At 40.0% G+C, this 18,589-nt stretch overlaps 2 protein-coding genes across 7 annotated transcripts; one reads left to right on the top strand and one right to left on the bottom strand.

The window, feature by feature from the left end:
* Window positions 1-224: 224 nt before the first annotated feature.
* Window positions 225-5,618, top strand: Saf-B (Scaffold attachment factor B). Of its 2 annotated transcripts, XM_064689352.1 has the most exons (9): window positions 227-483; window positions 543-1,025; window positions 1,083-1,110; window positions 1,451-1,580; window positions 1,718-1,764; window positions 2,881-3,943; window positions 4,273-4,422; window positions 4,503-5,021; window positions 5,085-5,618. In XM_064689352.1, the coding sequence occupies exons 1-9, from the start codon at window positions 364-366 to the stop codon at window positions 5,446-5,448; spliced, it is 2,904 nt and encodes a 967-aa protein (XP_064545422.1). In that variant the 5' UTR covers window positions 227-363; the 3' UTR covers window positions 5,449-5,618. The 2 variants fall into 2 exon arrangements, 1 of the variants encoding a protein (XP_064545422.1); XR_010437089.1 differs by lacking the exons at window positions 2,881-3,943; window positions 5,085-5,618 and having other exon boundaries at window positions 225-483; window positions 4,503-4,645.
* A 1,742-nt stretch (window positions 5,619-7,360) lies between these two features.
* Window positions 7,361-17,057, bottom strand: Best1 (Bestrophin 1). Of its 5 annotated transcripts, none has more exons than XM_064689600.1 (9): window positions 16,646-17,057; window positions 13,048-13,290; window positions 11,134-11,244; window positions 10,650-11,073; window positions 10,209-10,541; window positions 9,786-10,145; window positions 8,340-9,024; window positions 8,140-8,190; window positions 7,361-7,739 (listed from the first exon to the last, which is right to left on the bottom strand). In XM_064689600.1, exons 2-9 carry the CDS (start codon window positions 13,116-13,118, stop codon window positions 7,381-7,383), a joined length of 2,394 nt encoding a protein of 797 aa, XP_064545670.1. In that variant the 5' UTR covers window positions 13,119-13,290; window positions 16,646-17,057; the 3' UTR covers window positions 7,361-7,380. The 5 variants fall into 5 exon arrangements, with proteins under 5 accessions (XP_064545670.1, XP_064545586.1, XP_064545825.1 ...); XM_064689516.1 differs by having other exon boundaries at window positions 13,048-13,301; XM_064689755.1 differs by having other exon boundaries at window positions 9,903-10,145; window positions 13,048-13,301; window positions 16,646-17,056.
* Between the last annotated feature and the right edge of the window lie 1,532 nt (window positions 17,058-18,589).

The following is an 18,589-nucleotide window of genomic DNA, read 5'->3' on the forward strand; positions in this document are numbered from 1 at the left end:
TTATCTTCTCTTTCTTATTTATTTTTCTTGAGCCAACTACTCAACTTTTAGACTTTACCTTACCAAACTATAAAGCGTAAAAATATAATTTAAGTATTCTAATGCCATTTAGCTTGAAGGTACATCACTGGATTGGGGAATTAATAGTCGCGTAGCCCTGAGTTATCGATATCTCAACCCTGATAGGTATTCTTATGTCGCCATTTTGATTATAGGAAAAATTGTAAAATTTTCTCAGTTGGCATACGGTACAACACGTTGTAAAATCGAGAAAAATTCTGATATTTTTTTCTAGAGATATTAGTGAGTGGTTTAAATAAGTAAAGGTTATTGTGTCATCTTTGCGCATAAGAGTAAACTAAAATGCCCGAAATCGGCAAGAAAATCGGCGAGTTGCGGGTGTGCGATTTAAAGGATGAGCTAGAAAAGCGCAAGCTGGAGACTGTGGGGCCAAAGGCTGTGCTCATCGAACGCCTTGAAAGGGTATGTATACGCGAGGGTTATCCGACAGTGGTGCAGGTTTACAATGTGCACATTTGTAGGCCTTAAAAGAGGAGGGCGTCGACCCCAACACACATTTAATTGTATCGGCTGCAAAGGCAAAGAAGCCGATGCCGATGCCAATGAAAGAATCTATGACCGATGTTGTAATCAAGGAAGAGCCTATTGACCCCGATGAAGAAAGACAAACAGTGGGCGAAGAATACGATACGAATGGAGATGGCGAAGACAGTGCCCATCATGCTGATGATGATGGGCACGAAATAGATCAAGTGGGCGACGTCGACGATGTCTGTGTCATATTAGATGACGATGAAGAGGAAGAAGAGGATGCAGAGGAGTACGACCATGAGAAAAATGGCAATGGAGAAGCCATTGAAGGAGACGCCGCCGAAGAAGGCGAAGGACCGACAGGCGACGAAGAGATGCAGGAAGAGAATACAGGCGACACTGTAAACATGGACAATGATGAGTCTATCAACTTGACAATTGGCGAAGACGAGCAGAAACTTTTACATGATGAGGTAATTTTTTATTATAAATGTCTATGGTCGACTGCTAAATTACAATTGTCGTTTCAGGCCCCTGACGATAAGTCTATTAAGTCGGGTAAGCCTTAAATTATTTATATACCTTGTGCCACATGTAGTGTGTGTGTACATAAATTATAAGTATAATATACTAAACTGTCAAAATTGGGGTTTTAGCCAATTTATCAAAGCGTGTTGAAGCTTTTGCAGATTTAATACGGTTAATTTATTTACTTTAAATGTGGTGGAAACTAGAATTTACCACCTCCATTAGTAGCTTTTGCTGTAAAATCAATTTACCAACAACTAGATAAGATTACTGCCAACATGTTTTTTAACACAATGAAAAGGATTTATAAGAAATGTCTATCTTGTAAGAGTTGTTGATCTAACAGACCTATTAATGACATAACTTACAGTTAAACCCGCAAATAAAACCGAAAAATCGAGCGCAGTTTCTAAGGACGGAGACAAAAAGATTCACAAGGATGATGAGAGTGCTCGATCAAAGAAGAAGGATGACAAGTCTATTGATAAGAAGGACTCTAGGTTGGTTGTGATGAACTACTATCTAATTGTCATTAGTTTAAAGCATGCCCATTATCAGTTTGTTCAATACTAATAACGAATATCCATTTTCTTTACACTTTATTTTCATTTCAAATTTTGTAACGTGGACTGTATAGCGATCAAAAGTTGGCTTCCAAATCGTTGAACCAAAAAGACGATAAAGGTAATTTAAGTTACTATTTCACCAGGAAATTCTGTGCTTGAAAGGTTATATATGTATATATATAAATATATACGCATATATAAGTTGGTTAGGCCATGCATGAAATAAGTAAAGCTTGCGAAATAAAACCATGTGTGGCACACTTGAGCAAGAGAGTGTGCAAGAGAGTGTGAATTTGGTTGGGCATGGAATCATCAAATCTGAGCGAGCAGCAATTCAACTTGATGGAATATCAGAAATCTAAAGCACTTGTTATACTGGGCGAGACTTCAAACCAGGCATAATTAATACAAATTCAATCTAACATCCAATGTGAATTCAGTATACTGTTCTTCTTTAGGCCTCTGGATTGCCAAAAGAGAGCTGTTTGATTATAAAATAATCTCAAAACAAAAGAACGTTCGCCATTGAAGTGGAGGTTATGTAATGATGTAACAATTGTTTTGCGCTATGAAATGGAAATAGATTCCCGAGAACGGTTTTCTTACATTGGAAAAGGTTTTACATTTTGGCTAAGTTCGTCGATTTCCATCAATTTACGCCAGGAGCCCTGAACCGCGCTTTACAACCCAACTGGATTACGGACACCAAATCATCGGCCGAAATCCACACTAAGCTGGGAAGGACAGAAAAATTCGACCTGTGTTTGAGCTGCAGCTTGTAATATTCAGCGGAACGACAACGATGATGACGGATAAGACGATTCCGGCCAGAAGACGACCCTTCACACAGGACAGCTGAAGATATCTTCACGCCACTGTGACTTGTTGGCAATGGCCACCCTGAACGGCATCCCTTTATATGGTGGAAGCAACAGGCGAAGAAGCAGCAGTGGAAGCATCTGCAGGAACCCAATCGAATTCACACTCTCTTAGCTTTCATAGGGCGCAGTAAATAATGTATATTTACTTATAATGTAGAATCAGTCAGGTTCGTTATTTCGAAAATTTACGATACAACAGCAAGCAGCAGCAGCTACAAAGTGTGCGTTTAAAGTGCTTCCCTTAATGATCAATGATCACAATCAATACCAAATACCAAAACAGTTTTCCAGCCACTCACAGCTCTGACCATAACTCTCTTCCAATATTGTTATTATTTACATGGAACTTGCAGAGAAAACATCGACAACAGCAGCAGGCGCAGCATCGGCATCGGGTGCCGCTGCCAACAAGTCGGGATCGGTCGGAGGCGCAGGTGCGGCTGGTGCTTCGTCTAGTGCTGTTGGGAAGCAGGCGCTGCTGTCACGTAATCTTTGGGTGTCTGGTTTGTCTACATTGACACGCGCCAGTGACTTGAAGGCCATTTTCTCCAAGTTCGGCAAGGTGATTGGAGCCAAGGTGGTCACCAACACCCGTACCCCAGGCACACGCTGTTACGGCTATGTGACCATGTCCTCATCCGGGGATGCTTCGCGGTGCATTGAGAATTTACATCGTACGGAACTGCACGGCCGAATTATATCAGTGGAACGTACCAAGAACGAAATCGGCGGCAGCGCAAGTTCATCCAAAGATGCTGGTAACAAGGGCAACAACAAGGCGAACAGCAAGTCAAACAATGAGGCGAAGAAGAAGGATGACGATAAAAAGTCCGGCGCCAAGGGCAGTGGAGATGATAAGAAGGGGGGCGAAACTAGTGGGGAGAGCAAAAACTCAGGCGGTGAAATCATCAACAAGCGGGACGGCAAGGACAAAGATCGCAACAAGTCATCACGGGACGACAAGGACAAGCCGTCGACGGGCAGTGACAAGCGCCACGATCGTGATCATCGCTCTGGCACGGGTCACAAGTCTCAAAACCGTGACGAATCCAACGAGCGCCGTTCGGGACGCCAGCCACGGGACGTTGACCGTGAGATTCAGCAGCGTCAACGCGAGCGTGAGCGACGCCAGCGTGAGATGCTATCTTATCAGAAGATTCGTGAGGAGCGAGAGCGCCAGCGCTTGCGTGAACGGGAGCGTGAGCTGCGCGAGGAAGAGCGACGACGTCGTGAGGCACGCGAACGTCAGCGTATTGAGGAGGAACGTCTGGCCGAGGAGCGACGCAAGCTGGCCATCGAACGGGAGCGCCTTGAGCGTGAGAAGGCCGAACTGCTGCGCATGGAACGGGAGCGCCAGAAACTGGAGCGTGAGAAAATCGAGCTGGAGCGCCTCGAATTGAAGCGTCAACAGATGAAGTATGATAAACGTAAACGCGTTGCACACACAACGCTAAAAACAACAACACCATATTTATTTTTTCATATTCTCAAAAGGCATTTGGCCGTGTAAATTAGTGTATTAAGTTGCAGCAGCCACGTTGTTTCTTCAACCCGAAAAACTGCCGGGCAGTCTAGGCAAATGCTTTTGCATTCATGTATATTTATGCAACTGCAAATGAACTGCATTGTAGTTTAAACTATGTTTACATATGTGTACCAAATTGATCGCCTACCTTTAAAATGTTGCTAATGTTGTAAACTTTACTCTTTTCATCTTTCCTCACTTTCCACTAATGGTACTCCAGGATTATGGAGTCACGTGATGATCCTGTTAAGCGTTCGCTAAGTAAGCGCACTGATGATCGCTATACCGATGTTACTGACCGCAAGCGTTCCGCGGTGTTTGATGCTCCACCACCGCCGCGATTTGATGCTTCTTTGGTCAGCTCCCGAAAGTACGTTATCCATTCAAGTGACGGCCGCATAATCGATAATGTATATTAGCAATTTATTGACTCAACTGTATTTTTAACAGCACCAGTACTTATGACAAGAAACATGATGATTATGGCACCACATCGGGCTCCAAACGTGGTCTTGATGACTACTCTAGTTCAAAGCGGCTAGAATATACCTCAAATAAGCGTAGTGATTATGGTAGCTCCACTGGCACTAAACGTGGTGCCATCGATGATTACGCAGCGGTGCCGAGCAAGCGATCCGGCAATGATTATGGCTCAAGCTCCAAGCACGATTATTCATCATCCACTACCAGTAAACGTGATGATTACAAACGCGAAGTGGAGGTACGTCATTTGCCAGTTTCATCTGGTGGCGTTGGCACTGGCGGATCAAGCAGCTCTTATGTTCACAAGAGCAACGCGGGCGGCGGTACTGGCTATGTGCACAAGAACAACACTGGCAACGTTACCAGTACTTATGGTCACAAGAACAACACAAGCGGCGGTAATGGTGGGGGCGGTGGTCGCTACAATGATTCCGACCGCAGCAACACCTCCAATTACAGACGCAGTGGTGTTGACGACATGTCTCAGTAAGCCCAAATCTCTCTTATTAAATTGAAGACACATCAGCAACTCCCTTTCTATCATTTTAGTAGTAACAAACGTTATGAAAATTCAACCAGCAGCGGAGCAGCCGGCGGCTATGGTAGCAACTCAAACAACGTTAACATATGGGCACCATCCGGCGGCGGCAGTAGCGCTCATCTAGGTGGTGGCGGCGGCCAATTGAAATCTTACAGTAATAATGGAATGTCGTCAAACATGCATGGCAACAACTCTTGGCAAAAGTCGACTACGCTTGATGACAACTGGCGTCCAATGCAGGCGCAGAGTCGTTTTGATCGCAGCTACAACGAACGCTCCAGCGGGTATCAGGGTAACAGTGGTGCCGGTGGGATGTATGGAGGTACTCGCCCAACACAGGATCGCTACGGGGGCCAGGTGGCTCGTTATTAAATGGCGCTAAAAGCACACAACTTATGAGGCAATTGAAAACCCTTTCTAATCACCAACCCAACAAACTTGATCAATTTTCCTTTAACGCTTTTGGCGTTTATGTTAATTTCTTTTAGTTGTATCGACTTAGCTTCTAAAACTACATTAAATATCATTAGATATATAATTAATATTGAATGTTTTAATATGATAATGGTAATCGAATGTAGGTTTATGTAAATGGGAGTTGCACCATCGACGCACTAAAGATTTTTATTGCTCTCAATTTTGTTATTAGTTATTATTGTTGCTACCATCCAATGTCAACCTTGTTATGTAGTTTGGGCCAGGATTATGAACTTCATTATGAGCAAAATCTTTTCAAGAGCGGAATACTTTGTCATAAAGCTGTATGGGAATAACGGTTAGAAAAATAAGTCAAATGTAGTTTATAAAATATGTTAACTCAGAATTTATGAGCTTTTATATTCTTCTAAATTCTAGCAAATCGGACTTCTATTATAAGGCTCAAATAGGAACAATCATTCGGAAATATGGCTAGAAATGGTTATATTCAGAGTAATAACCGAAGCTAAGCGCGAAAGCATTTCCTACAGTGGGGACCTAAGGTTTAAGAAGAAGCCCAGTCGCTGCAGAAAGTGCTCAGATTGCGATTATGTGTTCGTGTGTGTGTTTTAGTATATGAAAGAAAGCTGAAATGTTTGTAAAGGCGATGGATCATATGTTATCTCCTAGTCGAACACTCAAACTAGATGATTGTTACTTGCTTACAATAAATATTGGATATCTTGCCGTTTTAGATTAGATTCCCACAAAGTGAAAGAGTATATTGCTTTTGTTCAATGTCCGTATTGAGAGACTCTTGACAAAACAAATCTAAGTATGTCCTTCTAACATATTACTGTCATGATACCGCAGCACAACAAATTGGGCATATCGAGAATTCCTTAAGAAATAGTTTTAAAGTGACTATCTTGGGGAATGCATTTTCCGAAAAGTCTTACCTCTCTTGGACAGACCGCCTTCTAACCGGACGCGGACAATACATTTTTATGAATTGTAAAAAAATACCTCCCTTATCCAAACCCATTAGCAACAAACGCAAGGCACCAAATATTGGTAAAACATTTACCAAATCACCTCAAACTATGTTGGGGTTTATAACTCCGAGTAAAGAAAGTCCAGATTGTATCACGATAGACGTTGTTGACGACAACACGACATGGACGATATGGATACTGAATCTATGTAGGCATATCTGAAGGTTCTTGTGATGTAGATTTAAATCGAACCTCGTTAATTTTCATCCAAAATCCAAAGCTTTTAAATGACAATTACATTTAAAAATAAATGCAAAGTAGATTTTTGAGAAACAACAATTGTACGCCGATCCGAACATAGCAGAATTTATGAAAATAATGTTTCTAGTAAGGAAATCTATTCTAAAAATTCGTTCTTTTTTTGCCATTTAAATTTGCGGTTTCTTATGTCCTTTACTTTTGTAAAACTAGTATGCATATATAAGTCTATCATTTATTTACAAAGTGGACCTCCTGTACAAGAGTGTTCATAGAATATTGAATTAAAAAAAGCCATCCCTACGTTTCCTCGATTAGGCGGACGCTCCTCTTGAGCGGACAGTCACACGCCAAAGAAAGGTTTTACATTAATTAAAACACAATTGTCTGGCAATTTAGAAAACTTATATTATTGTATAGATTCAAATCACTTTTGACTTCATTTTAAATAATAGGTATTTAAACTGCGTTAAATGGTTCCATTCTCACTCAAGATCGTTTTAACGTTATGAGCATTCTTAATCTGTTTCTGTCATTCTGCATGTTAAGGCATTAAGTTCAGTAGCTTATATAAATTAACTAATACTCTAAATAATTAACTTAAATCTAGCCTGAATACTAAACGCCAGCTAGCTCAACTTCCTGGGGTGGCATCCTGGGATTTAATAGTTGAATTTGTCACTGGTTCGCCGCCGGCGAGTAAATCGGCGCTGGAAGCAACAGCCGGAAGCGCGGTCGTTGCATTCGCCTGGGGCGCAATGGGCGCCATCATTGGCATGGCCACGGGCAGAACTGGCACCAGCGGAACAACTCCGGAGGGATCCACACCCGGGGCAGTGCTAATGGTACGTGCCAAGTTCATCTGCTGGCGCACCAGCTTCTCCTTTTCCCGAGCAGTTTTCAGCTTCTCAAAATCATCGCCGACATCCGGAGCGGCCTCGGCTGCTGTGTTGGCCAGTACATCGTTAGATGTTTTAATGTCAAGATTTTCGACTGTAAGGGCAGAGAGTCGCATTAGCTTATTTAACTATATGGCATTTGGGATTAATCAAGATTAAGAAATGCGTGCAACGGCTAGAGAGATTACGGCTAGGCAAACTCTAAATACAAATTTGGAGTTAGGAGGGCATTACCTGGTTGAAAACCCACAACAGCTGGATTGGGTCTTATGCAACACAATACAAACTACCGATTCAAAAAATTGCTAAGCTCTGGTTAGTATTTAATAAACAAGTCAACATATTTTTCGATAAAAAAAACTTAATGATAATATTAAGAAAACTCAAAATAATAAACAACATCACGCAACAATAATAATTTGAGGACTAGCAACATTTACGTGGAATAAGCTGAGGAACGAAATAACTTATTTTGGCCAATGATTGAACTTTACCGGGCGTCACGAACCACCTGAAAATCTGCGCTGCATCGGGTCTCTCAATCGCTTTAAGTATTAACAGTTTTAAACGCGCATTCGTCGAATGTGTATATGTATGTGAGTGTATATGAAGATAAATGTTAAATGTGATTATCGGAAGCAGGAAGAGGAAGGCATTATAGGCACCATTCCCCACACGATTGCTGACCACTTACCTGTCTCACGGCTGGCGGCCTTGTGCTGCTCGAACAGCGACTTGCTGCTATCACCCACCGGCGAGCTGGGCGCCGTGGCTGCTGACATGAGTAAGGGACTGTCTCCGGCTGGGGCTGATGTGCTCAGCAGAGCATCCACGCCACCAGGTGGAAAAAGTGATGGCGTCGGATCATACTGCGAGTGAGCGCGCTCGTACTGCGGCGAACGTCGTGGTATGTCCACGGGCTGGGAGCGTGACGGTGTTGCTGCTCCTGTTGCAGGCAGTGGTGGCTGCAGCGGCATTGTTTGCGGCTGAGCAGCAGGCGGCGCAAATATATCTTTTACATTGGGACGCGGATCGTTGGGGCGCATCGACGTTATGGTAGCCTGCTCGTCTACCTCTTCAATGACCTGTTGGGTTATGCGCATGCTGCCTGCGGGTTTCACAGCAGCTGTGCCGCCAATGGTGCCCGTTAAACTGGCCGAGCTGGCGCTGCTCGGGAAGCGATACTTGCCCGGATCGTCAGTGGGCGTGGCTGAGCTTGGACGGCTGTCGTCGCGACTTAGGAAACGTTTCAGTGCCGACGCTACCGTATTTACCCGGGACAGAGTACCCGATACACTAACTAGACTGGGCGAGGAGCCTAGCCCCAAGCGCGATTTGCCATTGCCTGCTGAGAAGTGTATGCCGCTGGCGTCGTCACCCTGCGAGATGCATTGTAAGGAAGAAAGAATGTAGAACATTAGTTGAACGGACATGATGTTCATCTGGAGAGTTCAAAGTGAGCATAAGTTACTTGAAACCGATTTGTGCAGTTTTTTTCTGAGGTGCACTAAAGCAACTGAAAGCCGTGCAGTGCGTAGTGCAGTTAGAGGCTGTAGGCAAACAGATTATTGTTAGAATCAAAAGTTAGTATGCAGTCTTATAGTTTAAAGAGACACAAACACCATAGTAGAGCTATAATTAGGTTAGTGATAATGCGCAGTGGGTTCTATATAGTTTATTTTACGACCATAATTTAGTAGAATGATCTCTGATATACCGATTAATTGAAAATACTCGACCATTAAGAGATACTGATTCAGATCTGTTTTATCATGCTCTTGTCAAAATTGATGTTACAGTGACAGGTGCATGAAAACGATCCCCAATATATATGTTAGAAACCACTGTTCAACATCCAATTCATTTTATATCATAAATATATATAAGGTTAGGTATAAATACCAAGCACCGTTGTGATTTGAAATGCCAATGATAGATCTGAATCCCATATGGAATTGTTTTTCAGTTTAGGATAGCAGAAGGTTAGAAAATACGTTTTGATCTGATTTTTGATTGATTTTGATTTTCCGCCACATGTACATGAGTGATGTTCATGGATGTACGTTTAGTTAAGGTAGCCGATTATTTGGTGCCAATACTTCGTATCGCTAGTGAATGCTGCCAACGTTTTGATTCTAACCTCCTCATCTGGCGCAGCTTTGGAAAGGTCATAAGTAACTGTCTGCATAGGGGCGCCTTGTGGCTGTTCAGCGGAAGGCGGCTTAGACCCAGAAGCGCCGGTGCTATTATTACCAACCATTTCATCGATTCGCACAGATGACATCCCTGAGGTCATCGCGGCATTCTTCGGTACATCGATCTTGGCAGTGGAAGGCTCCGGATGATTCTCGCGAAACCGTTCGGCAGCAATGGTATAGGGTAGTTCATTGGGAAACACCTCGTCCCAATACTGATCCTTAAGTAACTCTGGGTGATCATGATGCATTTCATCTACAATTAAATAGGAGACTTGCAGATTGCGATCCACCATCCAATTAACCTAGGAAGCAGACACTCGTCAATAAGTTTAACACTTTAAGAGCTTCCATTTGATCAGACGTACTTCAAAATCATCATCGTCCTCGCCAAAGGGATTGATCAGAGACTCAGCCACCTTAAGCCAGCCCATGTAGAAGAAGAACTGCAGCGTGGTAAACACTGGAAAATACAAATCCACCTTGTTCAAATAGCTACTGGTGCCCACGACTTTTCCATTCGTCCACTGCTGTCCCATGACGCAGGTGAGGAAGTAGGAATAAACGGCCAAAGTAACCACCTGTGTGTAAACCAGGGGCACACTGATCGTATCATAACTAATAAGCAGGCCGCACTGTCCTCGAAACTTGTTCAGTTCATCGATGATGGTCTTCACGGCGAAATCGTCCCTAATGCGGCCCTGTCAAAATTTGTAATTTGCAAATTAAAGTCCATAGAAAGGAGTGAGGATGGTATTTTGGAACAAAGCTGCGTAACAGTCTTCTTGTTTATATTAAGTATTATTTACCTCTTTTCTTGCCCGCGTAATGATGCTGGCCGCCCACACAATTGGGAGCCAGTGCTTGGAGGGTCGCGGAAACGATTTGTTCATTGTCTCAATGATTGTACGCTCATTCTCATTGAGCAGGCCCGCTTCCACCAGATTGTTTAGGCCAGGAAATCGTTTCTTGACGCGCGGTGATATATTCGCCAGAACCATCGTGAGGCACAAGCACACATAACGCATGATTGTGCGCCGCATAACGCGACCGCGCTCATCCTGGCCATGCACATTGGAGCTGACGAATACAGCGATTGGATCCGGCCAAGGAATAGATGTATACTGATTCCACCAGCGTGTCATTACAATTGAGACATAGAAGCCGAGCACAAAGGACAGCGGGATGAGATCACGATAGCTGTTACAATAGGCCACGATCGCCTCGAACGTTCTGAGCGGGAAAAAGAGAAACAGTAAATATAAACTATATTCTTTGATAATAATCACTTACTCTTTCTGGCTTTCATTGAGCGCAAAGCGATAGACCAAATTCAGTAAATAATATAGTGTAAGAAAAGCGAGCAGATCCAGCCAAACTAATTTGTAAATACTTCCGCGCCACCTGAAAGGGAAGTGGGTGTCAGATCATTATTATAAATAGAACGCACACGAAAACCCCTAATATAGTAGTTCGACTAACATATCATCGTTTATGGTTTGGGCCATTCCCTAAACTTATCGTATTACGATGGGCATGTGCTCACCAATATTCCTATAACTGGCGACGTCATCACAAAGCTTTACCATCCTGATATTGAACTAGTATAATCATGCCACCGTCCACTTGTGACTGACGAAACGTCATAAAAATAAGCACATACATATATACGTATGTATGTGAGAATAACCTCACCATCATTTCAGACGAAAGCCTACTAATTATAAAACAAGCTCTTATCATCAACATTTTTGATAAAAAAAAAACAAAAACAAACACAGTCATTTATGATAAACAAATGACAAACAGAATTTGACTTTGTATCGTTGCCAGAAAGATTTCAAGGTTTGCCGACGTTGATAATTTTAATTAAATTTATTGTATGCACAGATGCCGTGCTTCAGTGCAAAGAACAGCAGGATCACTGGTAAGTAGCATATTTTGTGTATTATTAAAATTAGTTTCAGTTTGGAAAATGTTTGAAAATACTATGTCCTCATTTGTTCCTAAATATGTGCGTTAGCTCTCCTATACTACATTTAAATGATTACGTGTTAAATTAGCAATAACATAGAGGCTCAGTTAGACTATCAAATCTAGTGTAGCCAGTTCATTGATTAGCCGTAACAATCAATGCAGCTGACGCTATCAGCGGATCATTCAAATAAATGTGAACTACATTTACATATGTTGGGGTACATTCAAACAGATATCGTTAGAAGCACTGGCTACCTAATATTAAATTATAATTCAAATTACATGCATGACAGATGTCAAACACATGACGGGCCAAACGGCTTTGATAACGCTGCAGGTCCAGTGGAGGTGTGGTGGATGTGCTGACACGAGTATCATGTGTGGGTGGAGTTGCTGCTGCTATCGGCGGAACTACAATCTAGTGTGCCAAACTATTTGAGTGTGTGTGTGTGTATGTGGAACGCATGGAAAATTCTATTACTTGCATTAGTTGCAATTGTGTGATGTCTGACGACTATCACTAGCTGTAGTCAGCGGAGAGTCGCTCAATTTACTGGCTCTGTTGAGCTGTGTCAGTTCTTTAATTAGCACCAGACTTGCAATTTTACACGCTTCTCATACATAAGCGTTTAGCACTGTAATTTGAAAGTGCACAAATAGTTTTTATACACCTACATGTATTGGAAGGTATTACCCGTCTTTCATACATCACATTTCCACCCATTTCCCTCCTATCGGAAAAATTTTCCGTTCTAACTACCGTAGTAGATATTCGCAATCAATAAAGCTTTTTAAAAATGCATTTATTAAGAATTGAAAAATTAGTTTATAGTCAACCGGATAAAAGGAATAAAATCCTCTCGCCGGATTAGTGAAAAATGAGAAAAGCATGTATTAATTAATTTACATTCTGATCAAAAGAAACTAATGTTTTCCCCCCAAGGCAAGTGAATTTTTGACAATAAAAATAATTTTCTAACAAAAATCTTTGAAAATAAGTTTGAGGCCTATCATGTGGTGTACAAAATAGATTTATACAATCGCTGTTTAACAATTTTATATACTTGCGAGCGGAATTTTCCAAAAATGTTCCGTCTTAGCGTGCACTTGCATCACATCAGTTTCTAGCTATATGGGTTGGGCTGGGCGTTAATCAACAATCAGTCAGTCAGTCAGAACAAACAGTTTTATGTATATAGAGATATATAGTAGATAAAATCTCACACTTACCTGAGAAGCAGTTTGAGAAAACAGCCAAAGCCACGACAAGTGGCGACTTCACCTGTATACGTTATTGTCATTTTCGCAAATTGTACTTAATTTTCTCTATTATATTTTCAATTGAGATTTTTGTTATAGCCAATGTTGGTTTTGTTCTTTAAGTTATGTTTTCTTATCACGCTTCGCGATTTAGATAAATGTACATTTTGCTTTGTTTTTATTGGGGCATAGCCAATGTCATCAGTTTCCGAGCTGAGCAATTTCTTAAATTTAGAGAAACAAGAAATACATATTGTATCAATAATACAAATAATAAGAATAAATCAAAAAGTCATTTTTATTATATAGTTTTTCATACAAATCCATAGTGCAAGTGTCATGTAATCTGCGCAGTGTGCAGCTAATTACCAGCTAAACCATGGCAACAACAACAACAAATATAATAATACATTTGAAATTCAAAAATCGATATTTTCAACTGGAAGTCAAGTAAGCATGCGACATTAAAATGCGGAATACAATCGAACTGCATGCATTGCATTCTCTTTACTATTTAAAATGCAACAGTGACGAGCTGATTAATTTAATTGTAGCAATTTAAAAAATTGTTGAAACTTTAGAGAAGCTCCGAGCTCAAGCCAAATATATCTATGTATGTGTGTAGCTTTAGTAGAAATTGACGCAAATCGAAGCGCTGACAGATCGCGTGTGGGCGATGCCATTGATGCTGCAACAGTTCCAGCTGGAGGTGTCACTGAGGGTCAGCCGCATTTGAGTTCTACGATAGCATATTAATTAGTCCAGCAAACAAACTTCGCAATGTCACTTCAAGTCTCGTAAAATTACGTAGTTACTTATCGTTAAGTATCAATTTCAGATATTTTTTAGTAGTTATTCATAAAATGTGGTATAAAAGTTTCCCTAATTTTACAGTCATAGCTATTAGTTTGGATATATAAACAGCTTTTGAATAGATGAAAATACCGAAGTTATTCCGACGTGCCATTCTGATAGGTTTGGGCTAACAGAAATAAAAGCACAACTGATCTATAATAATGCATGTTCGAACATGAAATTCGAATTCATAGTACGGCACCTTGGGCCTAGGTACAGGGTATCAGCAAGGTCGACACTCCGGACTAAAACACCATTACTCTTATTTTTATTGGTATATATGTACTTGCCCACATGAGTATGTAGAATGTATGTAAAGAGAAATGCACAAATAGTGTATTAAATAATGAGTAAAGATGAGCTCATGCGTCTCCCCTTTCGAGTTGGAAAAGTCTGTATTCAATGAGCAGTACGTTGATGAATTTCCGTATAGCAGAGAATAAATAAATAAGAGGCATTTTGTGAACCGGTGAGCTAATGATCGAAATACACAATACAAACTGAGCTCAGAGCTCAAATAAAATGGTCTACAGTAGTCGTGGTTGTGCGTTTGGTATGTGTCTGACTGTGAGCTAGGCTTTTGGGTCTGGATGATGACATCATTTCTTGGCTTGTTTTACAGATGGAATTGGACACACCAAAATTGGTAGAGTTTTGTATACATACATTAACATTTTCATATGTATATATTTTTGTCTACCTCTACCAATACAGCCATGTTTTTTTTTAGCACTTAAAATCGTAAATCACACAAAAACAAAATCTTGACATAGCTTGCTGATTATATGCTGAATTTGGGTGCTGATTACGGGCAAGGCTTCTGATATGTGTTTAACTGGATCACGACATGCCTGTAGTTCGGTTTGGCAACGTGATCAACTAACTGTGAATTAGTGAGTATTTAGAGTATTTAGTTGTGCGAATGCTAAGCGAACGAGTATAATGAATATGTATTTGATAAGCAAATGAGTCATTTGGGTTTTCTGTGTGCTTGAGCCCTTTCGTAAAAAATAAAAAAAGAGACTTCCAAGAAGATGAAATGCGACACGAGATTAAGCACAATAGAATAAAAAATATGCCTTTAAGATATATCAGCTGTAAAATGCAGATAATAAATATGATTACAGAGTATATTAGACTAAGCATGTGCATTGGTATGCATAACTAGATTCATATTTTTTTCTTTTTATTGCTCAATGAATGAACCTTATCCAATGGCTTCCTTTTTTCATTGACAATAGTTGTGCTTAGCATTTGTATTAAAAACTGTTTTCATAATAATATACCTTTTAATTTAATTTATTAATCCATAATAATTTAAATATAAATTAACAAAACTTCCATTTTCATTTCAAACTGTAATTACAGGGTATCTTACCACTAAGCATCCGCATTTACAAGCATAACTGCATTCACATGTTTGCTCTTTATTTCTGAATGAATGCGAATATCGACAGGCTTAACGACCTTTTATAATTATTAATCGCCTTTGCACTCAATTTTCTAACTGACCTTATTTATATTATTTACATATACTTATATTACATACACATTCGCAAGTGGAACTGGAAAATAAAGTACTCTCTACTGCTAATTGATTATAAGTTGCCAACTTTAAGCTCGCCTTGCAATCCCTGGTGAACTGCGCCCACACCTACATGTATACCCATTGACGTATACAATAACTACATAACTAACCTTTCTTTGTATACAAATGCTTGAGGCTTATATAATAGAGTACATTCTTATCGTTGGGTAACCCGTTGAAGTAAGTGTTTCTTGGATAACTCTTGACAATGAAAACCAATGACACATAAAGGCAACATGAAGGAAACCAAGTCACGTGAAAATCTTATCATTTAAATAAACGATAAGTTTGTATTTTTACGGTAAATCAAAATAAACGACAACATTCGAACTCAAATCTTCGAGGTTAATGACATTTACCGCAAAAATTGGCGACTGCGGCCAGATCGACGGGCGTCTAAATATATAGTATGCACACAAACATATATTTACAGAAATGCACACACTTAAACCTGTATATTCGCGTACATACATTACACAAAGACATATGTAAGGCTAACAATTATTTACATAAGTGCTTTTATGACTCTTTATTGGCATTTGATTTTGACGAACTTGATGACAACTGAGCGGACCTGAGCAGAATTTAAATAATTCTTATTTTGAATTTAGGCGAACTCTTTGTTGTAGTTGTTGTTTTTGTTGTTAGTATTTATAGCATCGGCGCACTTTCAAATTTGAATACGAGTGTCGTCTAGTCGAAATTTGCATGCGGCGCAAATTTTGAGTGTGCCGAGGGTTAAAAATAAATTTCTATGTAGTGGAGTAATGTGTGCTGAGATTGCATATTGACCAATGCGGACTCTGTGATGACTCACAATGCGTTCAGCTGACGTACAGACGCACCGACGTACATACATACATACACATAGAAATAGAACGATTTGCAAAAGCCACAAAGTTACGCATTACTGTGGGGAGTTTGATATATCCTGCACATTTATTTAACTATTTATCCTTTCTTTTTTGACTATTTGCAATCGATTAGCATTACAATAGACAGCAACCGGATCCATGCACACAATTTGAGAGTCACGCGGCTTACATAGCTCAAATAGTTATTATTGGTTAGGGTTTGTTCGTTGGGATGTTTACACTGTTATTAAATCGCGCCATGGTCACTTACAATTGCTAACTAACACTGATGCACTTTGTAACTGAGATTTACAGCGCGGAACACGCGAATACGGCAACTCAACTGATCCAGGTACACGAGGTGCCAACAACAGCAACTCCACCTCGCATTCAAGAAAAAAAAACAAGACGCTGACGTTGATTGTTTGCTGGCGTTGGTGCTGCTGTTGTTATTGTTGAGTTTTGGGCTTATTTCTTCTTTATTTTGTTGGTCTTTATGCTTCACTACTATTTTGACGTCGTTGCTGCTGCTGTTGTTCTTTCATCCACACACACACATGAACGTGAACGTAGCTGTGGATGTGGCCATGCTTGTCGTGCCAGCCATTCAAACAAATCGCGCTCTGTGCCGTGTTCTCTCGTACTCGGCACTTCCGCGCTCAACGACCGACGATTTCAGACTGAAACTGCCATGCGAAAATACCAACAGAACTGGGAACACTGTGCCGGCAGCTGTGGCGGAACCGCAAGCCCATGCCTATGCCCAATTGCTGGGAACGCCCGAGAGAGCACAACTGGCTGTGAGCGTAGAATGGCGATAAGCCTGACACAGGGTTGGATTTAGCACTGTTGAGGGTAGGCGCCGAATTTTGCTTTAACGCATCTTATCTTCATTGTTTGAGTGTATCTACCACATATAATTAAATATTGTTAAATTTATATGGACCAATTCGAAACGTGCTTTATTCATTTATAGTTGACTCAAAAACAACAAAAACAATCATTTGTGGGCCCCTTAAAAAAAAAATTCACATAATTTTTCAAAAGCCGTTTACAGTCTATTTAGTTTAGATTTTTTTTCTTTCTATATGTTAAAATGAAATGAAATGAATTTTAAATTATTGGTAAGACAAAAAAGAAAAAAAAATAACAAAACTCATTTTAATCGAAAATATAAACAATTTGGTGTTTCTCAACAAAATAAGAGTCCTCGAGTCAAGAGTATACGATCTCTGACGGTTGCCCTCTAGCTTCCCTCTGCCTAACACTTGGGAAAATTTATTATTGAACACCATCTGTGTGTCTAATCCATCTACATATCAAAAAGTATGGCTATGCCTGCTTAAGCACTTCGTGAGGAATAGGGATATGTTCTAAAAAATTAAGGATTCTTAGTTTGTGTATGTCATACGAACTACTGCATACCCAGAATTGCCTCTCAGCTATGATACTGATGGAGAATATACAAGTTTTTTGGGATCAGAGTTTGGCTGTAATATGTATAGCTTCATAATACTGTATTTTTTTAAATGAATTTAATGTATTAAATTTTTTTCTTTAAGTTTACGATGATGATATAGCCTTCGTTACGACATCTAAATTTATCAGATTCTACAAGTTTGTTTGAATATACAAAAAGGCAAATAATAAAATTTTGAATAGCGATTCAAATTATTGCAACTATTATAATTAATATCACTATTATTATTATTATAAGAAAAACATTTAAAAAAAATAACAGTTTCTTAGTCTAGAAATTCCACAGCTTGTAATTACTATGCTTTAATTTTTACGTTAAATTTTTTTTCGCTGGTTATATTATGGAATCATTTTAGAATATTAAAAACGACATTAATAATAAAAGCATACGAACAAGCAGATGAAAATATGTTACTAAGTTAAATATTCAGAGAGCACTGCATACTTTTAGGGGTTGTTTTTAGGTGCATTCATTGCATACATCTTACTGGATAGATATTGTCGCCAAATATGGTTTTCTGTTAAGTCATCATAGCACCTTTTAAATAGGCTGACGCCCACCCCGAAGGGAATTGCACTCAACCGTTGTTTAGTTTGCAATCTTGTGTCTCGTCTTTGTTAGTCTACTGTTCGAGTCAAAATAGATTTGGACGCATAAGAAAACTTTGTAGCCCATGTCTTTAGAGAATTAAATACCCATTATTTTTGGCGTTGTTCACATTTGCAAATCACATAA

This window comes from Drosophila montana, unplaced genomic scaffold (genome assembly GCF_035044405.1).
Source record: "Drosophila montana isolate Dmon_TW-CO22-7 unplaced genomic scaffold, ASM3504440v1 contig_1083_1, whole genome shotgun sequence".
NCBI classification, from domain to species: Eukaryota; Metazoa; Arthropoda; class Insecta; order Diptera; family Drosophilidae; genus Drosophila; species Drosophila montana.